Source organism: Chlorocebus sabaeus, chromosome X (genome assembly GCF_047675955.1).
Source record: "Chlorocebus sabaeus isolate Y175 chromosome X, mChlSab1.0.hap1, whole genome shotgun sequence".
NCBI lineage: Eukaryota > Metazoa > Chordata > Mammalia > Primates > Cercopithecidae > Chlorocebus > Chlorocebus sabaeus.
In genome coordinates this window covers 134696478-134716357 of record NC_132933.1, presented here as the reverse complement: position 1 = coordinate 134716357, position 19880 = coordinate 134696478, and the positions used below count along the sequence as shown (strand labels likewise).

The window sequence follows — 19880 nt, the reverse complement described above, 5'->3', positions numbered from 1 at the left end:
ATAAAATCCTATGCATGAGCAAAATGGGATTATTTTTTAATTCTCTAAGAATCCTGTCAATATCCTTTAAAATCACTTCTTTCTAACTGAATTTGGAATCTTTTTTCACTTAAAACATTGTAAGATTTACATTTGTATGCATTTCAACTAGTAGAATCTATCAGAAAAATACAGCAAACATATTAAAACCTTCACCCAGACATTTCGGAAACCAAAAATTACGTTAGTGTCTGAATTTGGTCAGATCCTTAGCATTTATAGTAGCATATTCTTAAATCTAACCTACCTAAATGGAACTACCGTTTTATAATATGATTTTCTACGTTAACCCTGAGAAAACGTCAGTGCTAAGATATTATCAGGAGGTAACTAAAGAAATGTTGTTCTCATCAGGAGTAAATTAAAAGAACACAGGTCTCATCGGAAAGTTTAGGTCAAACAATGTGTCAAGCCTATGATTCTGATAGATGTATAAGAAAGGTACTGTGGGTGCTTTGGTTATATGTAAACCACACCTCACTTCTGAGTTAGTGGCATTAAGATCTAAGCCCTTGGTTACGATGTACTTGGCAGATACTCAATGTCTAGTGCCTGCAAGTTTCTATGCTTGGCAAATATTTCCCAGTGCCTCTTCTACGGCTCCCTACCTATCTTTATTCACTGACACTCAGATGTCATCTGTCATTACGTGCTAAGTGTACTGCTCTTCTCACCCCACATTCAAAGGCAATGAAAACTACCATTTTATATTATTTGACTGATCGACTCCTTACTTTCTATTGAATTTCTTTCTCTGCCTTATCAAAAAAAAAAAGTATATTAATGTCAATTATCTAAGACAAAGCCATGGGTCACAAGCCCATGAGTTTACTACCATTCCCTCAATGAAAGGTTGTCATCAAATTCACAGATTAAACATTACACATCTTCCTAATGTGATTCTACCTCCTTTATGAGCAGAAAAAGAAGTTTGGCAATTTCTACAGGTGTTAATGCAAACTACTCTGCCAGTACAGCAGGCTGATTTTGGAATTAGAACTTGAGAAACTTACAAAATAGTCTTAACAGTTTAAAAAAAAAAAAAAAAGTTTGGCAGCTGCCGTTCAGGTGCTTCTGTCAGTGGCGTTGGGATCTCTTGACTTTTACTCCTGCTCCGACTCTGGAGGGGTCACTGCTGGAAGCGACTGAGATCTGGCGTCAGCACTTCTGACATTATGTCTAAGGCTACGGATACTGCTGTTGATGGAGGTCACACACAACTTCCAGTCCCTTCCATTTTCCGAGAGATCACAAATTGGGTAGTTTTCTTGGAGGAACTCTGGTGGTAAAGACCCAAGACATAACAGTTTACTTGCAAATCACTTCTCAGAGAAATCAATTCATTCAACTTTCATTCTACTACGGTGTCTGTGAAAGGATCATTAACACTTCAATTAAAACACATAGGCTATAATCATTATTAAATTAGCTGAACAAATTCTTTAATCTAGAAAGAGAACTATATGAAACAGCACCATGCTTAAATCACAATAAAGGAACAATCTCCCATGACCTTGCCACATACCAGAATAGAAATCCTCTGCTGCCTTGAGTATCCAAGGTCAACTTTTGTTACTCTCAAAAGTATCAAACAAGCATCTAGCATGTCACTTATCAGCTCGAATAGAGACATGCTAAGCCTCTGCAATGAACAAGAGGCTGCAGTGTCATCCTACTTTAAGAGGGAAGAAGCTGTAACTGCTAACTTTTCTGGTACTGCTGGATTTATCTCTGATAAAAGGAATAAGGGTATTTAGATCTTGCAATTAGAGGAAGACTTCTAAAAGGGAAGGTGACAGAGTAACATAATTCAAGGAGCACTCTTAGAGAAAGTGAGAAGACAGACAAGGAGAAAGGTATGGAAGAGAGGTGTTTATTAGAAGAGCAGGGCTGCCCTCGGGCACATCATTAGGTAATCAAAGGCCTAAGTGCCTTTCAGCCCTTGGAAAAGGATCTGGTGATCCCTACAGGTTAGCATTAGTTAGTTACATTAATCTCATTTGTTTTTCAATAGGGTTAACAGGCTAATAAACATGCCATAAACATCACATATATCCAAATATTTTAGCAAAGCATGTGTCAAGGTTGAAAGGCTTTCGTACCCAAAGGACTAATTAATTAATGGATCAGTGGTAGCCTGGAAAAAGGTTTTTGTGGTATGTCACTGGATTCGGTATCCCACTCTATCCTGCTAACATTTTATTAATCAAAAATAAGTTCTGGAAAAAATGTTTATCCCATTTTCCCACAAGAGCAAAGCTGGGAGGGATAATTACCACACTGGAAGACAAATACAATGCAAAGCTTTCAACAGGTGGCAACAAGGAGCCTAAATTGACTGGTGTTTCCCAAAATGTGTTCTCTGGAACGCTAGTCATAAAAGAAGTTTCTTGGGGAAAAAGGTGCTAGTTGCACAAATGGGAAATGCTACCCTCTGCAGCTAGTCACCACTTGGGGATTTAAGATTGCACACAAGCATATTCAGGGTTCTGAACAATCCCACAGAAAAGACAAGTGGAGCCTCCTTTTGCTGATTGAAATGTTAGAGATACAGCTGCGTTGGTAGGACGCATAAATGAGGGAGGTGGCAGTGCACAGGACAACAGAAGGTCAGGGATCAAGACTGGGAGATTTAGGCAGGCTTGATGGCTAAAGGCATTCAGTTTTCAAACTGACAGTCGACCAGGCACGGTGGCCAAGACGACCGGATTGCTTGAGCTCAGGAGTTCGAGACCAGCCTGGGCAACAACGGTTAAACCCTGTCTCTACTAAAAATACAAAAAAATTAGCCAGGCATGGTGGCGCATGCCTGTAGTCCTAGCTACTCAGGAGGCTGAGGTGGGAGAATCACCTGAGCCCGGGAAGTTGAGTCTGCAGTGAGCCATGATCTAGCCACTGTACTCCAGCCTGGGCAACAGGAATGAGACCCTGTCTCCAAAATAAAAGAAAATGACAGTCAAGTGAAACCCATCTATTGACTGAGGTCCTTGGGGTGCTTGCTTAAGGTCTTTCCTAGCCGTTTGACTTTAAAAGTATTTCACAAGGCTGGGCACAGTGGCTCACGCTTGTTATTCCAGCACTTTGGGAGGCTGAGGCGGGTGGATCGCTTGAGCCCAAGAGTTTGAGACCAGCCTGGCCAGCATAGTGAAATCCATCTCTACAAAAAAATTACAAAAATTAGCCAGGTGTGATGGCGCATGCCTGTAGTCCCAGTTACTCGAGAGGGTGAGGTGGGAGGATCATTTGAGCTTGGGAGGTCGAGGCTGCATTAAGCTGTGATCACGCCACTGCATTCCAGCCTGGGCAACAGAGTGAGACCCTGTCTCAAAAAAAAAAAAAAAAGAAAAGGTATTTCATGAAACACCTAAAACACCTACTAACATCTAGCTGAATTTGAGAAATACAGTTCAGGGAATGCTGACCTACACTGACAAGATATGATGCAGCAAAAAATATATTTATATTTTTCTTACATTAACATTAAAAGGTGCTAGCAGTATAAATGGTAACAGCCTGAATACTAACAATATAAATGTCAGTTATAGCAAGAAAGATCTAGAGGTCTTAGTTGACCATATATTTTATTTTATTCTATTTTATTTCATTGAGACAGGGTCGCACTCTGTCACCCAGGCTTGAGTGCAGTGGCACAATCACGGCTCACTGCAGCCTCAACCTTCTAGGCTCAAGTGACCCTCCTGCCTTAGCCTCCCAAGTAGCTAGGGAGTAGCTAGTAGCCAGTGTATGCCCAGCTAATTTTTGTATTTTTTGTAGAGACAGGGTTTCACCAGGTTGCCCGGGCTGGTCTCGAACTCCTGAGCTCAAGGCATCCTCCTGCCTCTGGCTCCCAAAAGGGCTGGGATTACAGGCATGAGCCACTGCGCCTGACCTGACCATAAATTTTTAAATGGCATGTGACATTTTAGGCTGCATTAACAGCCTAAGAGGTTGTACTATTGTATCCTGGGTGGATTTAAGCACATCTGAAGGTAGTCATTGAATCAAATCATGAGGGATCAGGGCAACATGTATGTGAGGAATTCTGAAGGGAAATGTTAATATTTAACTGAAAAAGCATAAGGCTTAAGAGGGAAAAGGTTGGGTAGAACATTTCCTCTCCAACCCTCATGCTACCATGTGGAGAGACCTCTACATTGGAAAGTTGGGATGAATGGGACATGTACGATTGAAGAATAAAGCTGCTATTTTTATCTTCACCTGCCTGAATGGAGCAGCCCTCTCTCACTCAGTTCTGAACTTAAAAGGGAGTGTCTTTATGATCTCCTAATGCTCCAGCAGGAAGTGATGGCTGTCATTAACTGCTTGAAGGCCCAACCTGTGAAAAGTGATTGGATTGACCCTGTTTAGGTAGAGAAGGGATAACCAAGACAAATGTGTATGATTTACAAAGGAAGGTACATTTTGAGTCACTAGAAGGAAGAACTTTCCCATGAATTGTAGCTGAGACAGCAGGTGCCTCATCAATGGAAGTATTCAAAGCCCAGGGGAGGTGACTGTCAAAGTTGAGATAGGAGTTCCTGCTGTGGGTGGGATGTTGTATTAGAGGGCCTATAAAGTATTTCCTATTGCTAAGATTCGACAGTTCTGCAATATAAAGACATGGATGGGGGTTTAAGGAGTGAGGGTTGTTCGCTAATTGCAAATCTGCCTACTAACTTCCTCCCTATCAATTAAGAGCCCTTAAGTGATACTGAACTCTCATCAGAGAGCATCAGATAATAGTTATTTATATGAAATCTACACCTTTGGCTCCTGGACAGAGTTACCTTTGACTACTAATTTTCAGAAACTTTTCCCTCAAATAACAAAATATTAGGGTAAGAAACTATATTAGAACACAACAATAAATTGGTTTATTCATTCAATGGGATATGAATCAGCAGTTCAAATGTATGAACAGATCTCAAAAACATAATGTTGAGTGATTTTAAGTTGTGCAAAAAGATTACTGTATATCCCCATTTACGTACATTAAAACAACCACATGCCGAGTGCAGTGGCTCACACCTACAATCCCAGCACTTTGGGAGGCCAACGTGGGAGGATTGCTTGAGCCCACCAGTTTGTGGCTGGAGTGCAGCATTGCAGTGAGTCACGATCACACTACTGCACTCCAGCCTGGGCAACAGAGCAAGACTCCATTTCAAAAAAAAAGAAAAGAAAAAATAAAGTAAAATAACTACAGAACAATATTACATATTATTTATGGATCTATTAACATAGGTAGCAAAAGTATAAAACATGCATGGGGGCCGGGCGCGGTGGCTCAAGCCTGTAATCCCAGCACTTTGGGAGGCCGAGACGGGCGGATCACGAGGTCAGGAGATCGAGACCGTCCTGGCGAACACGGTGAAACCCCGTCTCTACTAAAAAATACAAAAAACTAGCCGGGCGAGGTGGCAGGCGCCTGTAGTGCCAGCTACTCGGGAGGCTGAGGCAGGAGAATGGCGTAAACCCGGGAGGCGGAGCTTGCAGTGAGCTGAGATCTGGCCACTGCACTCCAGCCTGGGCGACAGAGCGAGACTCCGCCTCAAAAAAAAAAAAAAAAAAAAAAAAAAAAAACAAACATGCATGGGAATGATATATCCAACTCCAGGACTGTGATTACTTCTGGGGAGCAGGAGAGGGAAAGGGATGATGAGTTGGAGTGTTAATTATATCAGTAAAGCTTTATTATTTTTTTAAAAACAAAAACGTGGAGCACAAAACACGAAATGTCTATTATCAGTGACGGGGGTAGACAAGTATTTATTATATTATTTTCCATACATTTCTGTATGTTTCAACTCATTTCAAATAAAGCAGTACTTTCACAGAAATCATATTAGGGGTCATAATCCCAGTTCTCCCACGAGTTCAGGTCTCTCCTCTCATATCTGATCACCCAGCCTTTGCTCTGACTCTTCCTTCTCCAAGTTCATTTTATCTTTATATTAAAGTGAAACAGACTTTCTTGTCAGCTTCTACTCCTTGGGGCTGGCTCTGCCCCTTGGGACAACAATGACTCTACTGTCTTCTCTCTGCTGAAATAACTGAAATGATTGTCCTTCTACAAAGCAATAGAACTTTGAGCCTTAGGAGAAATTTGTTAAAATCTGCCCTATGTGGATAATACATCAAACTCGTGCTGAATATTTGTTTACTGCAAAAGACATCTTTCAGATTTTAATATAATTCAGTGAGAGATAAAATGATAAAAGGCTTAGAAAATATTTTTCATCAACTTTTAAAGAAGTAATATTTTCTAGATGCTAAAGAACTATAAAAGTCACCTATTTTTCCCTGCATTAAAAAAAAAGTAATTAGAAAGACACTATTTCTTCCATAAACACATTCATTTCAGAATTGTCTACACACTTTTTTTTTAACCATAAAGTAAGGGAAATTGAGTTTAGTTTTTTTGCCTAGTAGGTTAGCTCAGTGATGTTCAAGTTGCAAGTTGTGACCAATTACTAGGTTGTGAAATCAGTGATAGCAGTACTTGAAAGAAATGTAATGGAAGAGAAAATACTGGAATGTAACACTCATAGAGTAAGTACTGTTTGTGAAACTTTTGCTTTGGTTTTTAAAAGTCACACTCACACAGAGGCATGTACTGTGTCACAATGTAAAATGTAGTTCTTATTATGGGTTGCAGCAAAAAAAATGTTTGAAAACAATTGGGTTAGATGATAACAAATGCTTATAAAAGCTGCTAGCTGAAAACCAGGTTTCTTTATTCTGAAACACCAGTGTTGTTCAAATTTGTTGGCTATGAAAATGTATGATATGAAGGTAGGAACCACCTGAGATCAGAGCTACATCTTTGCTGGGTGCCAGTGACACAAGTAAGAAATATTTTGCTTCCACTTTGTCCAAATTTAAGATTTCACAAGAAGTTTTTAGAAGCTTTATTACTTCACTTAGCATATGTCACAGAGACTATATTAGGCTAATGTGCACAAGAAAAACTTATAAATTAACCTTCTGTGCTTTTGTTGACACTTCTGCAAATGGATGAAGCCCTTTAGCTTTGACCTTGCTCCTCAGTCAATGAAGGTGTTTTGAGTTTTCATACCCCTGGCAGTCCATAGCAGGGAGCTACAGTCAATAACCCCTTTCCTGTCTAGCAAAGCCATTCAAGACAGAGCAATTAGCCCTAAGAACGCAAATGCAGAGAGAAATACAATTCATGATCTTGCTCCTTGCTGTACTCTAATGAGGGACTCAGTAAAAGTTCCATTCTCCCCAGAACAAACACAACCTGAATGGATTCTTCTTTCTGCCCTTCTCTTAAAACACAATTGGCTTTTATTTATTCAGACATACTCTACATGTAACAAACCTTGGAGAGCACTAATCTTATTAGGGTCAAGGGCATACAGGCCATGCTTTAGACTGCCATAGACGTTACTTTGGATCAGGACATCTTCTGTGAAGAGTTTGTGAATAAGGTATCTAGCTGACAGGCTTGCGCAAGACTTAGCTTTTGCCAAAGTCAGTACTGAATATGGCATCCATATATTTCTCCAAGGTCTTCCAAAATAGCCTAGAAGCAAAAGAGAAAGATGTCAATTTTCACAGCAGATGTTAGGTTGCATTATTTTTTAAAGGCTGAAACAGAAACACTGATTTTTCTGAATTGTTAAGCTCAAGAATTTGAAAGGTTAAAAATCTAAGGCCTTAAACATTTTTATTTATTTTAAAGACAGAGTCTTGCTCTGTTGCCTAGGCTGGAATGCAGTAGCACAATCACGGCTCACTGCAGCCCCAGCCTCCCAGGGCTTGAGTAATCCTCTTAGCTTAGCCACTCGCCACTCAAGTAGCTGGGGCTACAGGTCCACCCCACCATCCCCAGCTAATTTTTTTTATCTTTTATAGAGGCAGGGTCTCACTTTGTTCCTCAGGCCGGTCTAAAACTTCCAGACTCAAACGATCCTCCTGCCTCGGCCTCCCAAAGTGCTGGGATTACAGGTATAAGCCGTCGTGCCCAGCCTAAAGCCTTGCGTTTTTAGTGGATTATGAGACAGCATGAGAAATGAGGTAGAAATCACTGTGATTACACATGCTACCACGGTTCAACAGGAAGATTTAATATGCTGTTACCTTTTAGGATACAATAAGTTTTAAAATTACATTTAGTAACAAATTCTAAGTAATTTAATGCACTGTTTCCCTACTTACAAGAAAGATTTTTTCAAAAATAAGCTCCATGATTCTTCCCGAAATAGTTATAATTTTTAAAATGTAGGTTTTCTATTTAGTATTAAATTCATTTTAAATCAACACACTGCTGGTTCACTTTACATATTGTATCTTAGAGATCTTATTTGAAATGAAAAGTAAGTTTTAAGACTTTTTATTTCTCAACTCTACAGCTTAATCATCATCATCTCTCTTCAGTCCATAGTGATTCAAATTAACTCTATTTGAAAAATATTATATTTTACATACAATAATTATTTGTTAAATAAAATATATTTAAAAATATAATATAATTATTTTAAGTCAGTAAGTATATTCTTCATCTTAGAACATCCATCATTTAATAGGTGGCAATAAAAACTATTGAATCATCCAGATTCAACATTTAGCAGGAGAGATTCTTTAGAAACACATTTAATGGGTCCAAAGACTTAATTCTGGGAGATTTACCTAGTAATATTTATCAAGGGTTAGGAAAAAAGGTTAATACTCTTTAACCTGGTAATTCAATTTCTAAGAACCTAACCTAAGATAATCCAAAGTATGAAAAAATCTATCTGAATCGGCCAGTGCAGTGGCTCACACCTGCAATCGAGCACTTTGGGAGGCTGAGGCAGGTGGATCACCTGAGGTCAGGAGTTCAAGATCGGCCTGGCCAACATGGTGAAACCCTGTCTCTACTAAAAATACAAAAAAAAAAAAAAAAACCTAGCCGGGCGTGGTGGCACACATCTGTAGTCCCAGCTACTCAGGAGGTTGAAGCAGGAGAATCGCTTGAACCCAGGAGGCGGAGGTTGCAGTGAGCCAAGATTGTGCCACTGCACTCCAGCCTGGGTGACAGAGCAAGACTCCATCTCAAAAAAAAAAAAAAACTGAATGAAGACTGTTTTTTTGTAGACTGATTTGTAATCCCCTTCCAAAAAACCCTCAAACCAAAATGACAACAACAACAAAAAGAAACAAAGTAGGAGACAAATAAATTGGGATGCACTTAATTAATGGAATGTTATAATCCTACTTAGAGCAAAGATTACGAAGATTGTAGATTCTTGAGGAAAAATAGATACATATTATAATGTTAGAGAAGGGGAGTAATTATGTGGGAATCATAATGTTTCCAAATGTTCACAGGAAAAAAAAAACTGGAGGAAAATGAAAATGCCCACAACAGTTTTTTAAAGTATTTTGATCGTGGGAGCTTTCTTCCCCCTCTTAAAAATATTTTCCAATTTTTAAAATAAAATGGCATAACGGACTCCACACACACTACAGTGACTGCTTGGCTCACAGTGGGCTTAGTTGCCCCGTCCCCTCGTTATAGCTGAGTCAGGGTTAGAGACATGTGGCCCAAGTTCTCACAGTCTTGGGGCTGCTCTAGTTCTTGCCTGCCTGAGACTCACTCGGTTCTTTGCTTCTTTGAATACAGGAGTTATTCAACTGGTGACTTGTGTTGTTGTTTAATTTATCCAGTCTGTGTCTGTAGTGTACAATCTTAACAAATACAGTAGTTAGATTACTTTTATAATGGAAGAAATAAAGCTATATCTTGTCAATGATTTCGTTTGAAAAGGATCCCAGGTAGTATTCTACTTAGGGTTAACATGGGGGCAGGGTACAGAGAGAATGAAGTTTTACTACTTCAGATGTCACTCATCGGTATGGGTGATGCTAAAACCCAGCACCCTGGGAAGATGCATTGGGAAGCACAAGTGGCAGGTGGCACAGTCACTACTGAACCACTGCCACTTGACACCCATCAAAGCAGGAGGCGCCTTTAGCAGACAGTTTAGCAGTGGGAGCACAATGTTCTGAGAGATGAGATTCACGAATTCGTGCCAAAAATCCTATCGCACACCTGCAATGTGCCAGGCACACAGAGAACAAGAAGTGTCTCTCAGCTGCAGCCCCTCCCCTTCACCACGGAGGGCAGTGCCTTATCAGAGCTCACATGGTCCAGTGAGTCGGCAAAGAGCCACTTTCCGTAGGAAAAATAATAGTCCCAGAACCATGTGTCTATATATGTCATTAACTCATTAATAAAAGACATTAAATTGTTTCACTTTCTGATGAAATTTCTCAAACACACATAAAAGTAGAGAGAATAGTACAATGAGCCCCAAAAATGCATCACTCAGATTCAACATTTATCAGCAAGAGAATTTATTTAAAAATAAGTTTTTTAAAAACTCACCCCATGCTTCACCAGGTTCCTCTGGATTATCACTGGAAGGCTCTTGCATTTCTTCAGGGATAGAATCACTGTTTGGCTGCAAGTTCCCCTTTTCTCTCATTTCAGAATAATTCATTGGCTGAAACATCCAAGAACTGCCTTCACCACCATCTCTGTCCCTATGGTCATTTCTATCTGCAGATGCTGGTGCAACAGGGTTGGTAAGTTTTTTATTTTTGTGAACAGTTTTCTGTTGAAATACAAAACCATATCCGTAAACAAAGTCCCAGAGCAAGAAAATATGTCTGTGCTCTACCACCTACTAGGCCCCCCCTAGGAAAGCAACTAACTCTTTAAAAGGTGGGCTGAAGCCATAGGAATACTGTTTGTCGCAATACTATCTGGAAAGAAGGAAAGGGGCGGCTTCTTCCGCAAGCTGTCATGACCCGCTGCTCCTTGGAGGATTTTGTAGCTTTGTCTAAGGAACTGAATGAGAACTGCTGGTACAAATTAAGTGCATAATAAACATTTCACAAATAAACAAAGCAGTGAGTTTCTTGGAGATGACCACTTTTTGTTTCTCATGTTTTGTTTGTATTCTTTTTCCCTAGTGGCGCTCAAGTCTGGCTGCCCGTTTGAATGACCTTCGGGATCTGTAAAAACAAATGGTTGTGCTGGGCCCCACCCTAGGCAAATTCAGCCAGAATCTCTGGCAGTAGGAGTGGGGAGCTCAGGCGTTAGTAACTATTTTTAAGTGTCTCGTGTAATTCTAATATGCACCCAAGGTTGACAACCACTGCTCTGGGTTAGCGCTTCTTGAACTTTAGTGTGCACGCAAATCACATCGGGGATGGAGGTTGGGGAGGGTCTTGCTAAAATGCAAATTTTGCCCCTGAATCAAGACCCTGCAATTTTCACAAGCTTGCCAGTGGTCCACTGCTGCTGGGTTGTGGACCTACTCTGAGTGACAAGGACCTGTCCCATTCCTAGTCAAGCACACAGCAGGCACTTGGCAGACACTGCTTCTCTTCTCTTTTGACACCTAAGCAAATATGCAAATTACCATTTTCCAGGCAGTGTCTTAATTTTACATTCAAATTGTTTAGGGTGCAATTTTTGAAGGCTATAAAATGGAATGTTAAAAATAAGCAGATTTGGTTTCAGGCAGATGGTGCTTGAGCTATCACTGAAATCAACCCGTTCACCAGGAAAACATACGCTCAGCTACAAATATTCTTGGCAAATTGTTTCCATAAACTTACTCTAAAGACACAGGAGCGACTAGACATGGCCAGAAGAAAAGGGGGTTGGTGGAAATTAGGAACTGTCATTAAGATACATATTTCATCAAAAGACAACAGATATGACACTCTTCCCTAATGGCCCGGTTGTGGTAAAACAAACAAAAATCTCTAATGTACTTTGAAGATAGACTGGAGGATAGAGAAACTAGATTTCTGTTATCACATAACTATATGGAGTGTAAAATATCTGTAATCGTTTAACGTCATAACGTGTTTATTTCACCAAGTTCCATCATCACTAAAAGTGAACAAGTAATGAAGTGCCTGCATTTTCCCCTGCACCTCCTCAGCTACCATTGAAACAGCCAAAGAGCACACAGCTAGCTCCTTTCTGTGTTGCTCGGTGAGATACTGAAAAAGATTTGCCAAATATCTTTGTAGCTGAAACTATTTTCCTAGTATTATCCTTGGCTTCAAATATACTAATTATAGCACTTTATTTATCTTTAGGATATTTTTATAGAGCATAAATCTCAAAAAAGTAAAATAAACATGCAGTATGCTTTTGAAAGAACATCTCATGCCCCCTAAGTTAAGTTAATGAGAATTTTAGCACACGGCCTAAAGAGCCTGTAACTCATGCTATCAGTTCTGAAGCTGTACACAGTACAAACTCAGGTAATAGTAACCATATTTAGATGAAAAATAACTTACTGGAGTACTCCTGGCTTCAGAACATAAACAGCAGATCATAGAATTGATACCAGAAATACAGTCCTGCCAGTCTTTTCCATGTTCACGCAAATCACAGGTGGGAAAAGTTGTTGCCAGATATTCTGCAAACAGCAGAAAGTATTCACGAAAATTAGAAAAAAAATTAACAAACTAACGAAAATTTTTTTTCTTTAAATACTGACTTTTAGATGGTTCCATTGTGTAATGGTGAGCACTCTGGACTCTTAAATACTGACTTTGTCTCTTTCTACTTCTCATCCTTTTCTCTTATTCTTTCTGAGAATTTAGAAATTCCACCCAATGAGGATGCTTTGCTGAATTATTTCCCCTACCATGAGATCCCCTAAAACACTGACGTAGGAAGCTAATATTGAGCTCTTGTTGCTCAAAAAAAAAAAAAAAAAAAAGGTGTAGGCCGAGCACAGTGGCTCACATCTGTAACCCCAGTGTTCTGGGAGGTCAAGGCAGGAGGACCAGGAGTTTGAGAACAGCTTAGGCAGCAAAGTGAGACCTCATCTCTCTAAAAAATACAAAACTTAGCCGGGTATGGTGGCATGCACCTGTGGGCCTAGCTACTCAGGAGGCTGGGGAGGAAGGGTTGCTTGAGCCCAGGAGTTCGAGGCTGCACCAGAGCTATGATCACACCACTGCACTCCAGCCTGGGCGACAGAGCAAGACCATGTGTCTGAAAAACAATTTTAAGTGTGTAACCAAATGTTGACACTTTCAGGGTGTTCAGACCATTTAATAACCCAATGGATAAATCAGAGCTAAAAGGAAACATATCAAGAGAAAATAGTGTTACTGCAAACATGATTACACCAGGGGCTCACTCATTGTGTCTATCTTCCCCAGCTCTTCCCTCTGCCTAGAACATCCTCCTGTTCCCTCTACCTAGTGAAGGAGTCCTTCAGAATCCAGCTCAAACATCCTGTCCTTAGTTAAGCCTTCCCCAACTCCCTCAAAGCAGCTGCTCTGAGCTTCCCCAACACTACCACACTGGACTGGGATGTATCTGTTTCCATCAACATGTCCCTTTCTAGACTATGAGCTCCTCATAGGCAGAAACACTTATTCATTGTAGTATACTTAGTATTCATGAGTTCTAGGATCTCAATAGACATGTCTGGAAGGGAGGAAGGCAGGAGGCTAAAAAGGACTAATCAAAAAATTCTATTTCTGTGTTGCTAGTCTCCAGCACTGACAAGTCTTTAATTCCCCCACCTTTTGGCAGAGGAAGCTTTTTCCTTTTTTTTTTTTTTTTTTTTAAAGTAGCAAGTTTCAGGGCTAAAGAATTGACTTAGTACTAACCATAAACAACTATAATAGATGAGGCTTGTCTTATTCAACCATTCAAGTCAATGGACAACTTTTATTCTTTGGAAGTTGTTACCAATGATATATTATTAAGTTGTAAAATCAGGGTCAGACAGGTGAAAAAAATGAAGAGTTTTAAGATTCACACAGACTTCATTGTTATTCCTTCAACTGCCAATAACATTCATTATATGACCAAATGATTATTAAAAATAAGATTCCATTATCACTTAATGTACACATACCTCTCAATGCAGCCATTTTGTTTGGGTCAAGGGACTGGCTGTCTTTCAAATGGATATCCACTGAGTTGCCAATCAGGATTTCCTTGGAGAACAAAATACGAACCAAATAGCAGGCTGCTTGCTTAGGTTTGGCCATATTTCGTACGGCCAGTAAATGAGTTTTAAGTACTCTGACATTTCTTTTTGGATCACCAAGATAGCCTTTAAAAATAAAGAGAAAAAGGAACATCCTTGGTTTTGTCATGCAAGGGTATCCTGAAAGTACACAAGAGAATTACACTGATTTCTTTCTTCTTCTTCAAATAAGGCAAATGCTGATAAACTGATTTCTAATTCATGAATTTCTACTTGGGTGAATTTTTTTTTTCGATGCTTATCTCTTCCTTTCCCTTAAATGGGGCTCTTTGACACCATCTGCCAAACTGTCAACATTCTTCACTTCTGCTGGTCTTGAGCTTACTGTATTGAACTACTCTCTTTCATTAGTTTGAACACATGTCATTGTTAGGCTGCAGGTGCATATGTTAGGCTGCAGGTGCATATGCAAACATGTTGCCCTGAGTTTCCACTGCTCCATTTCACACTCTAAAAGTATACTCAGAGCCATTCTACTGGGTAAGTGGATGTTCCCTGAAGACAATGTTGAAAGCATGAGTGGGGATCATTAAGAAAATTTTCAAATAGCTAGCATTTATCAGTAGTTCCTGTATATCAGGCATGTGCTAAATATTTTACATCTATGCACCAGCTCAGTTTCATCATTCTAACACCTCTATCATTACTCCCACCCCATTGTTCCCACCCCCATTATTTCCAAATGAGGAGACCGAGGCCCAAAGAAGATAAGTTATTTGAAAAGGTCACACTGCTAGTTACAGAGCCAGTTTTAAAATCTGTTTATGAGTCAACTGCTCTAAACCATGAATCTTCTACTAATATCTTCCATTCTTTTTCCTATGTTTTTAAAAGAAAAAATTGAAATGATGCTTTAAGTATAGTTTAAATCCTGCTTTTTCAGTTAACATTATATTTTGAGCATTTCTCTGTTTTCATCTTTTTTAAAAAAATCTGCATTCCTGTCACCATGATTTTCCTGACAAGTGACATTTATGTAGTACTTACGTCCCAGGCATTGTGTTAAGAGCTTTAAATGCATTGTCCTAGCCAGGTGCCGTGGCTCACGCCTGTAATCTCAGCACTCTGGGAGGCCAAGGCGGGCGGATCATGAGGTCAGGAGATGGAGACCATCCTGGCTAACACGGTGAAACCCCATCTCTACCAAAAATACAAAAAATTAGCTGGGCATGGTGACGGGCGCCTGTAGTCCCAGCTGCTCGGGAGGCTGAGGCAGGAGAATGGCGTGAACCCGGGAGGCAGAGCTTGCAATGAGCCGAGAGCGACAGAGCGAGACTCCAGCCTGAGCGACAGAGTGAGACTCCGTCTCAAGAAAAAAAAAAGAGAGAGCTTTAAATGCATTGTCCCATTTGATCTTCACAATTCTGTGAAGTAGGCACTATTATTTTTGTCACTTCACAGCTGAAGAAACTAATATTTAGGTTAGGAAAGGGACTGAAGGTCATAAGGTTAGTAAGACACAGAGCGGAGATTTGAAATCAAGCAGACATGAGAGCTCATGCCCTCAACTATTAGGCTTTACTGCCTCACATGCTGTAGATACACCAGAAGTCAAGTGATTAATTCCCTATCATCATTTATTTTTGTTTGTTTGTTTCCAAATTTTCCCAATGATTCTGTAAAGGACATTCTTGTACCAAAATTTTTATGTAATTTTTTATTACACTTTCAGAGAGAAGTGAGATTACAGTCAACTGGCATAAATGTTTTTATGGATTTTTCTACAAACTATCTTTCAGAAAGTTTGTACCAATGTATACTTCTAACAATGTATCAGAGTGCCCATTTTAGTACTGAGAATCAACTTTTGTTTCTGGGTTTTTTTTGGCTGGAGTACAGTACAGTGGCATGATCATGGCTCGCTATAGCCTCAACCTTCTGGGCTGCTCAAGTGATCCTCCCACCTCAGCCTCCCAAGTAGCTGGGATTACAGGCACATGCCACCACGCCTGGCTAATTTTTTGTATCTTTGTAGAGATGGGGTTTTGCTATGTTGCCCACGCTGGTCTCAAACTCCTGGGCTCAAGCGATTTTCCCACCTCAGCCTCCTAGATTGCTGGGATTAACAAGTCTGAGCCACTGTGCCCAGCCGAGACCACAATTTTTGAAATTTCTTCTAGTTTGAGTAATAAAATAATTTAAAGGAATACGCTCTCCTCTAGGAAGGGAGTCAACAAACTACAGTCCACTGGCCCATCCCCCCACTGACATGTGTGAAAGGTATGCTGGCCATGGCCATGCCTATTCATTCCTCTATGGGCTGAGGCTGCTCTTATGTTACAACAGCAAATGTGGGTATTTGTGACAGACAATACTATCTAGCCCTTCACAGAAAAGGTTTCCTGACCCCTGTTCTAGGATATTAATAAGAGATAAGCTGCTTAGAAGTTGAGACAAAAAAGAACTGACTACAAAATATTTGGAAGGCTTACCCTTAGAAGCCACAGAGCTTGGGGTCCCCTCATCTCTGCCACTGTGGCTTGGCAGGCAGTACATGAACTGGTAAGATACGTGAGCTTTAGGCCAGTTACGGTGGCTCATGCCTGTAATCCTAGCACTTTGGGAGGCCAAGACGGATCACTTGAGGCTAGCAGTTTGAGAACAGCCTGGCCAAAATCGCAAAACCCCATCTCTACTAAAAATACACAAATTAGCTGGGCGTAGTGGTGTGTGCTTGTAATTCCAGCTACTTGGGAGACTAAGGCAGAAGAATCGCTTGAACCTGGGAGGCGGAGGTTGCAGTGAGCCAAGATCATGCCCCTGCACTCCAGCCTGGGCAATAGAGCAAGACTCCACCTCAAAAAGAAAAAAGACACATGAGTTTTAAAGTCAGAGAAAGCTGGGGCAGAGCTCAAGTCCTACTCACCAGCTCTGTGACCTTGGGGATGGGGATAATAAAAGTGCCAACACCATGGGGTCATTATGGGTATAAGTGGAGAAGAGGCATGTCAATTGTTTAGCACAGTGCCTTGCATGTAATATGCACTCAATAAATGTTAGTCATGGTTCTGAATATCACCTAAAACCTGTCCTCAAAACAGGAAACACACAGCTTTCACTGTCTTGCATCAAGTAAGTGGAAGAATGTAGCTCAAATAGTGCCACTTATAATGTGTGTCATTTCAAACTCACCATACTTGGGAGGGATACAGACAGGTGATGAGGAAGAATCCTGGCCACTGTCACTGTTCAATAAAGTTGAGCGATTCATTGTGTTGAGGCTGTTTTCCGTGTTGGTATCTACTTTTACCAAAATGTTCAGAGGTAACAGTGCTGAAAGAAAAGAACTCTCAACTGACAATTCTATATCCAGCAAAACTGTTTTTCAGGTACAGAGGGAAAATACACTCTCAGACAAAAGAAAACTAAAAATATTTGTTGCCAGCAGACCTACTTTTTTTTTTTTTTTAGACTCTGTTGCCCAGGCTGCAGTGCAATGGCATAATCTCGGCTTACTACAACCTCCGCCCACTGGGTTCAAGCAATTCTCATGCCTCAGCCTTCCGAGTAGCTGGAATTACAGGCACCCACCACCACACCTGGCTAATTTTTGTATTTTTAATAGACACGGGGTTTCGTCATGTTGGCCAGGCTGGTCTTGAACTCCTGACCTCAAGTGATCTGCCTGCCTCAGCCTCCCAAAGAGCTGGAGACCTACTCTTAAAGAATGGCTAAAAGAAGATCTTTAAACATAAAGGTTATGATGATAGAAGGAACAGTGGCACATCAGAAACGAAGAAAGAATAGAAAGATGCATGTGGAGAAATGGAACAGCCACACTGGAAAACAATTACTACATTTGTAATTATAATCACTATTATTGTAATTATTATTATAATTTAAAATGTAGTAATTAATTGCAGGGTTTTCTTAGGGTTAAGCACCTAAGAGTGAAATTGCTGGAAATTTCACTCTTAGGTATTTATCCCAGAGAAATAAGAGCTCATGTTGACACAAAAACCTTCACATGAGTATCCTCAGCAGCTTTGTGATAGCCAAAACCTGAAAACAACCCAAGTGTCCTTCAATAGGTGAATGGTTAAAGAAACTGTGGTAAATCCATACCACAGAATACTACTCAGCAATAAAAATGAAAAAGAGAAAGAGCAGAAAAACGGGTGATACAAAACCATCATGAGTTCTCTAAATCATATGGAATGACTGAAACAAAAGTGAAAACACCATCTGATACCTATGACTATGATATTTAAAGGTGGGGAGAAAAAGAAACCTAAGTGGAATTAAAGTTTCAACACTTCATTCTAAGTGGTAAAATGCTGATTCCAACAGGCAGTGATAAGTCACATATGTATACAGTAACACTCAGAGCAACCACTAGGAAAACTGCACAAAGCAATATACTCAAAAACAAACAAATCAAGATGGAATGCTTAAAATGTTCAAGTAACTCACAGGAAGGCAAGAAAAAGAAAAGGAGAATGAGAAACAGAAAATAAACAGAAAAATAATAAAACGGAAGGGCTTAAACCCTGTATCAATAATTACATTAAATGCAAATAATCTAAACATACCAATTAAGTGGCAGCAATTGACAAAGTAGATAAAAAACAAGACCCTCGATTGCCAGGTAGTGTAAATGAAAACAAAAAAGAAAAACAAGACCCACCTGTATGCTCTTTATTAGAAACTCTACAAATTCAATAACATAAGTAGGTTAAAAGTAAAAGAAAAAATTACCATGTGATATGGTTTGGATTTGTATCCCTGCCTAAACTTCATGTCAAATTGGAGGAGGGGCCTGGTGGGAAGTGACTGGATAATGTGGGCAGATTTCCCCCTTGCTGTTCTCATGAGAGTGAGTGAGTTCTCACGAGATCTGATGGTTTAAAAGTGTGTGGCACTTCCCCCTTTGCGCTCTCCTGCCACCATGTGAAGAAGGTGCTTGCTTCCCCTTCACCTTCTGCCATAACTTTAAGTTTCCTGAGATCTCCCAGTCATGCTTCCTGTTAAGGCTGTGGAACTGTGAGTCAATTAAACATCTTTTCTTCGTAAATTACCCAGTCTCAGGTACTTCTTTATAGCAGTACGAAAATGGACTAATGCACCACGCAAATATTAATACAAAAAAAAGAAAGCAGAGTGGCTATATTGATATCAGATAAAATAAACAGACTTCAGAGCAAAGAAAGTTACCAGAGACAAATAAGAACACTACATAACAATAAAAGGGTTAACCCCCAGGAAAATATAATGATCCTCAATATGTTCGCACCAATCAAAAGTGTCTCAAAATATATAAAGCAAAAACTGAAAGAGTAGAAAGGCAAAATAGACAAACCCACAGTTATACTGAGGACCTCAACACACCTCTCAGCAACTGACAGAACAACCAGACAGAGGCCAGGCACGGGGGGCTCATGCCTATAATCCCAGCACTTTGAGAGGCTGAGATGGGCAGATCACCTGGAGGTCAGGAGTCAGGGACCAGCCCAGCCAACATGGTGAAACCCCGTCTCTACTAAAAATACAAAAATTAGCCAGGCATGATGGCACATGCCTATAGTTCCAGTTACTCAGGAGGCTGAGGCCCAAGAATCGCTTGAACCCAGGAGGCAGGGGTTGCAGTGAGCCAAGATCAAGTCACTGCACTCCAGCCTGAGTGACAGAGCGAGACTCTGTCTCAAAAAAAAAAAAAAAAAAAAACAACCAGACGAACATCAGCAAGGACAGAGAAGACCTGAGTAACACACAACCAACCAACAGGATTTTCATTATAGAACATTCCATCTAATAAAAGCAGAATACACTTTTTTTTTTCAAATGCCTATG

General features: G+C 40.2%; 1 protein-coding gene across 2 annotated transcripts in view; it reads right to left on the bottom strand.

Annotated features, from left to right (window-relative positions):
* Positions 1 to 1142: 1142 nt before the first annotated feature.
* Positions 1143 to 19880, bottom strand: part of BEND2 (BEN domain containing 2) — a 56281-nt gene continuing 37543 nt past the window's right edge. Inside the window, exons 9-14 of one of the 2 annotated variants that reach the window (XM_073013263.1) lie at positions 17223 to 17363; positions 13956 to 14156; positions 12373 to 12494; positions 10436 to 10664; positions 7385 to 7588; positions 1143 to 1318 (exon numbers count right to left, since the gene is read on the bottom strand). In XM_073013263.1, the coding sequence (XP_072869364.1) occupies positions 1143 to 1318; positions 7385 to 7588; positions 10436 to 10664; positions 12373 to 12494; positions 13956 to 14156; positions 17223 to 17363 (1073 nt within the window). Of the gene's footprint in view, positions 1319 to 7220; positions 7589 to 10435; positions 10665 to 12372; positions 12495 to 13955; positions 14157 to 17222; positions 17364 to 19880 lie in introns of those variants that run through there. The other variant, XM_073013264.1, reaches the window with a different exon arrangement.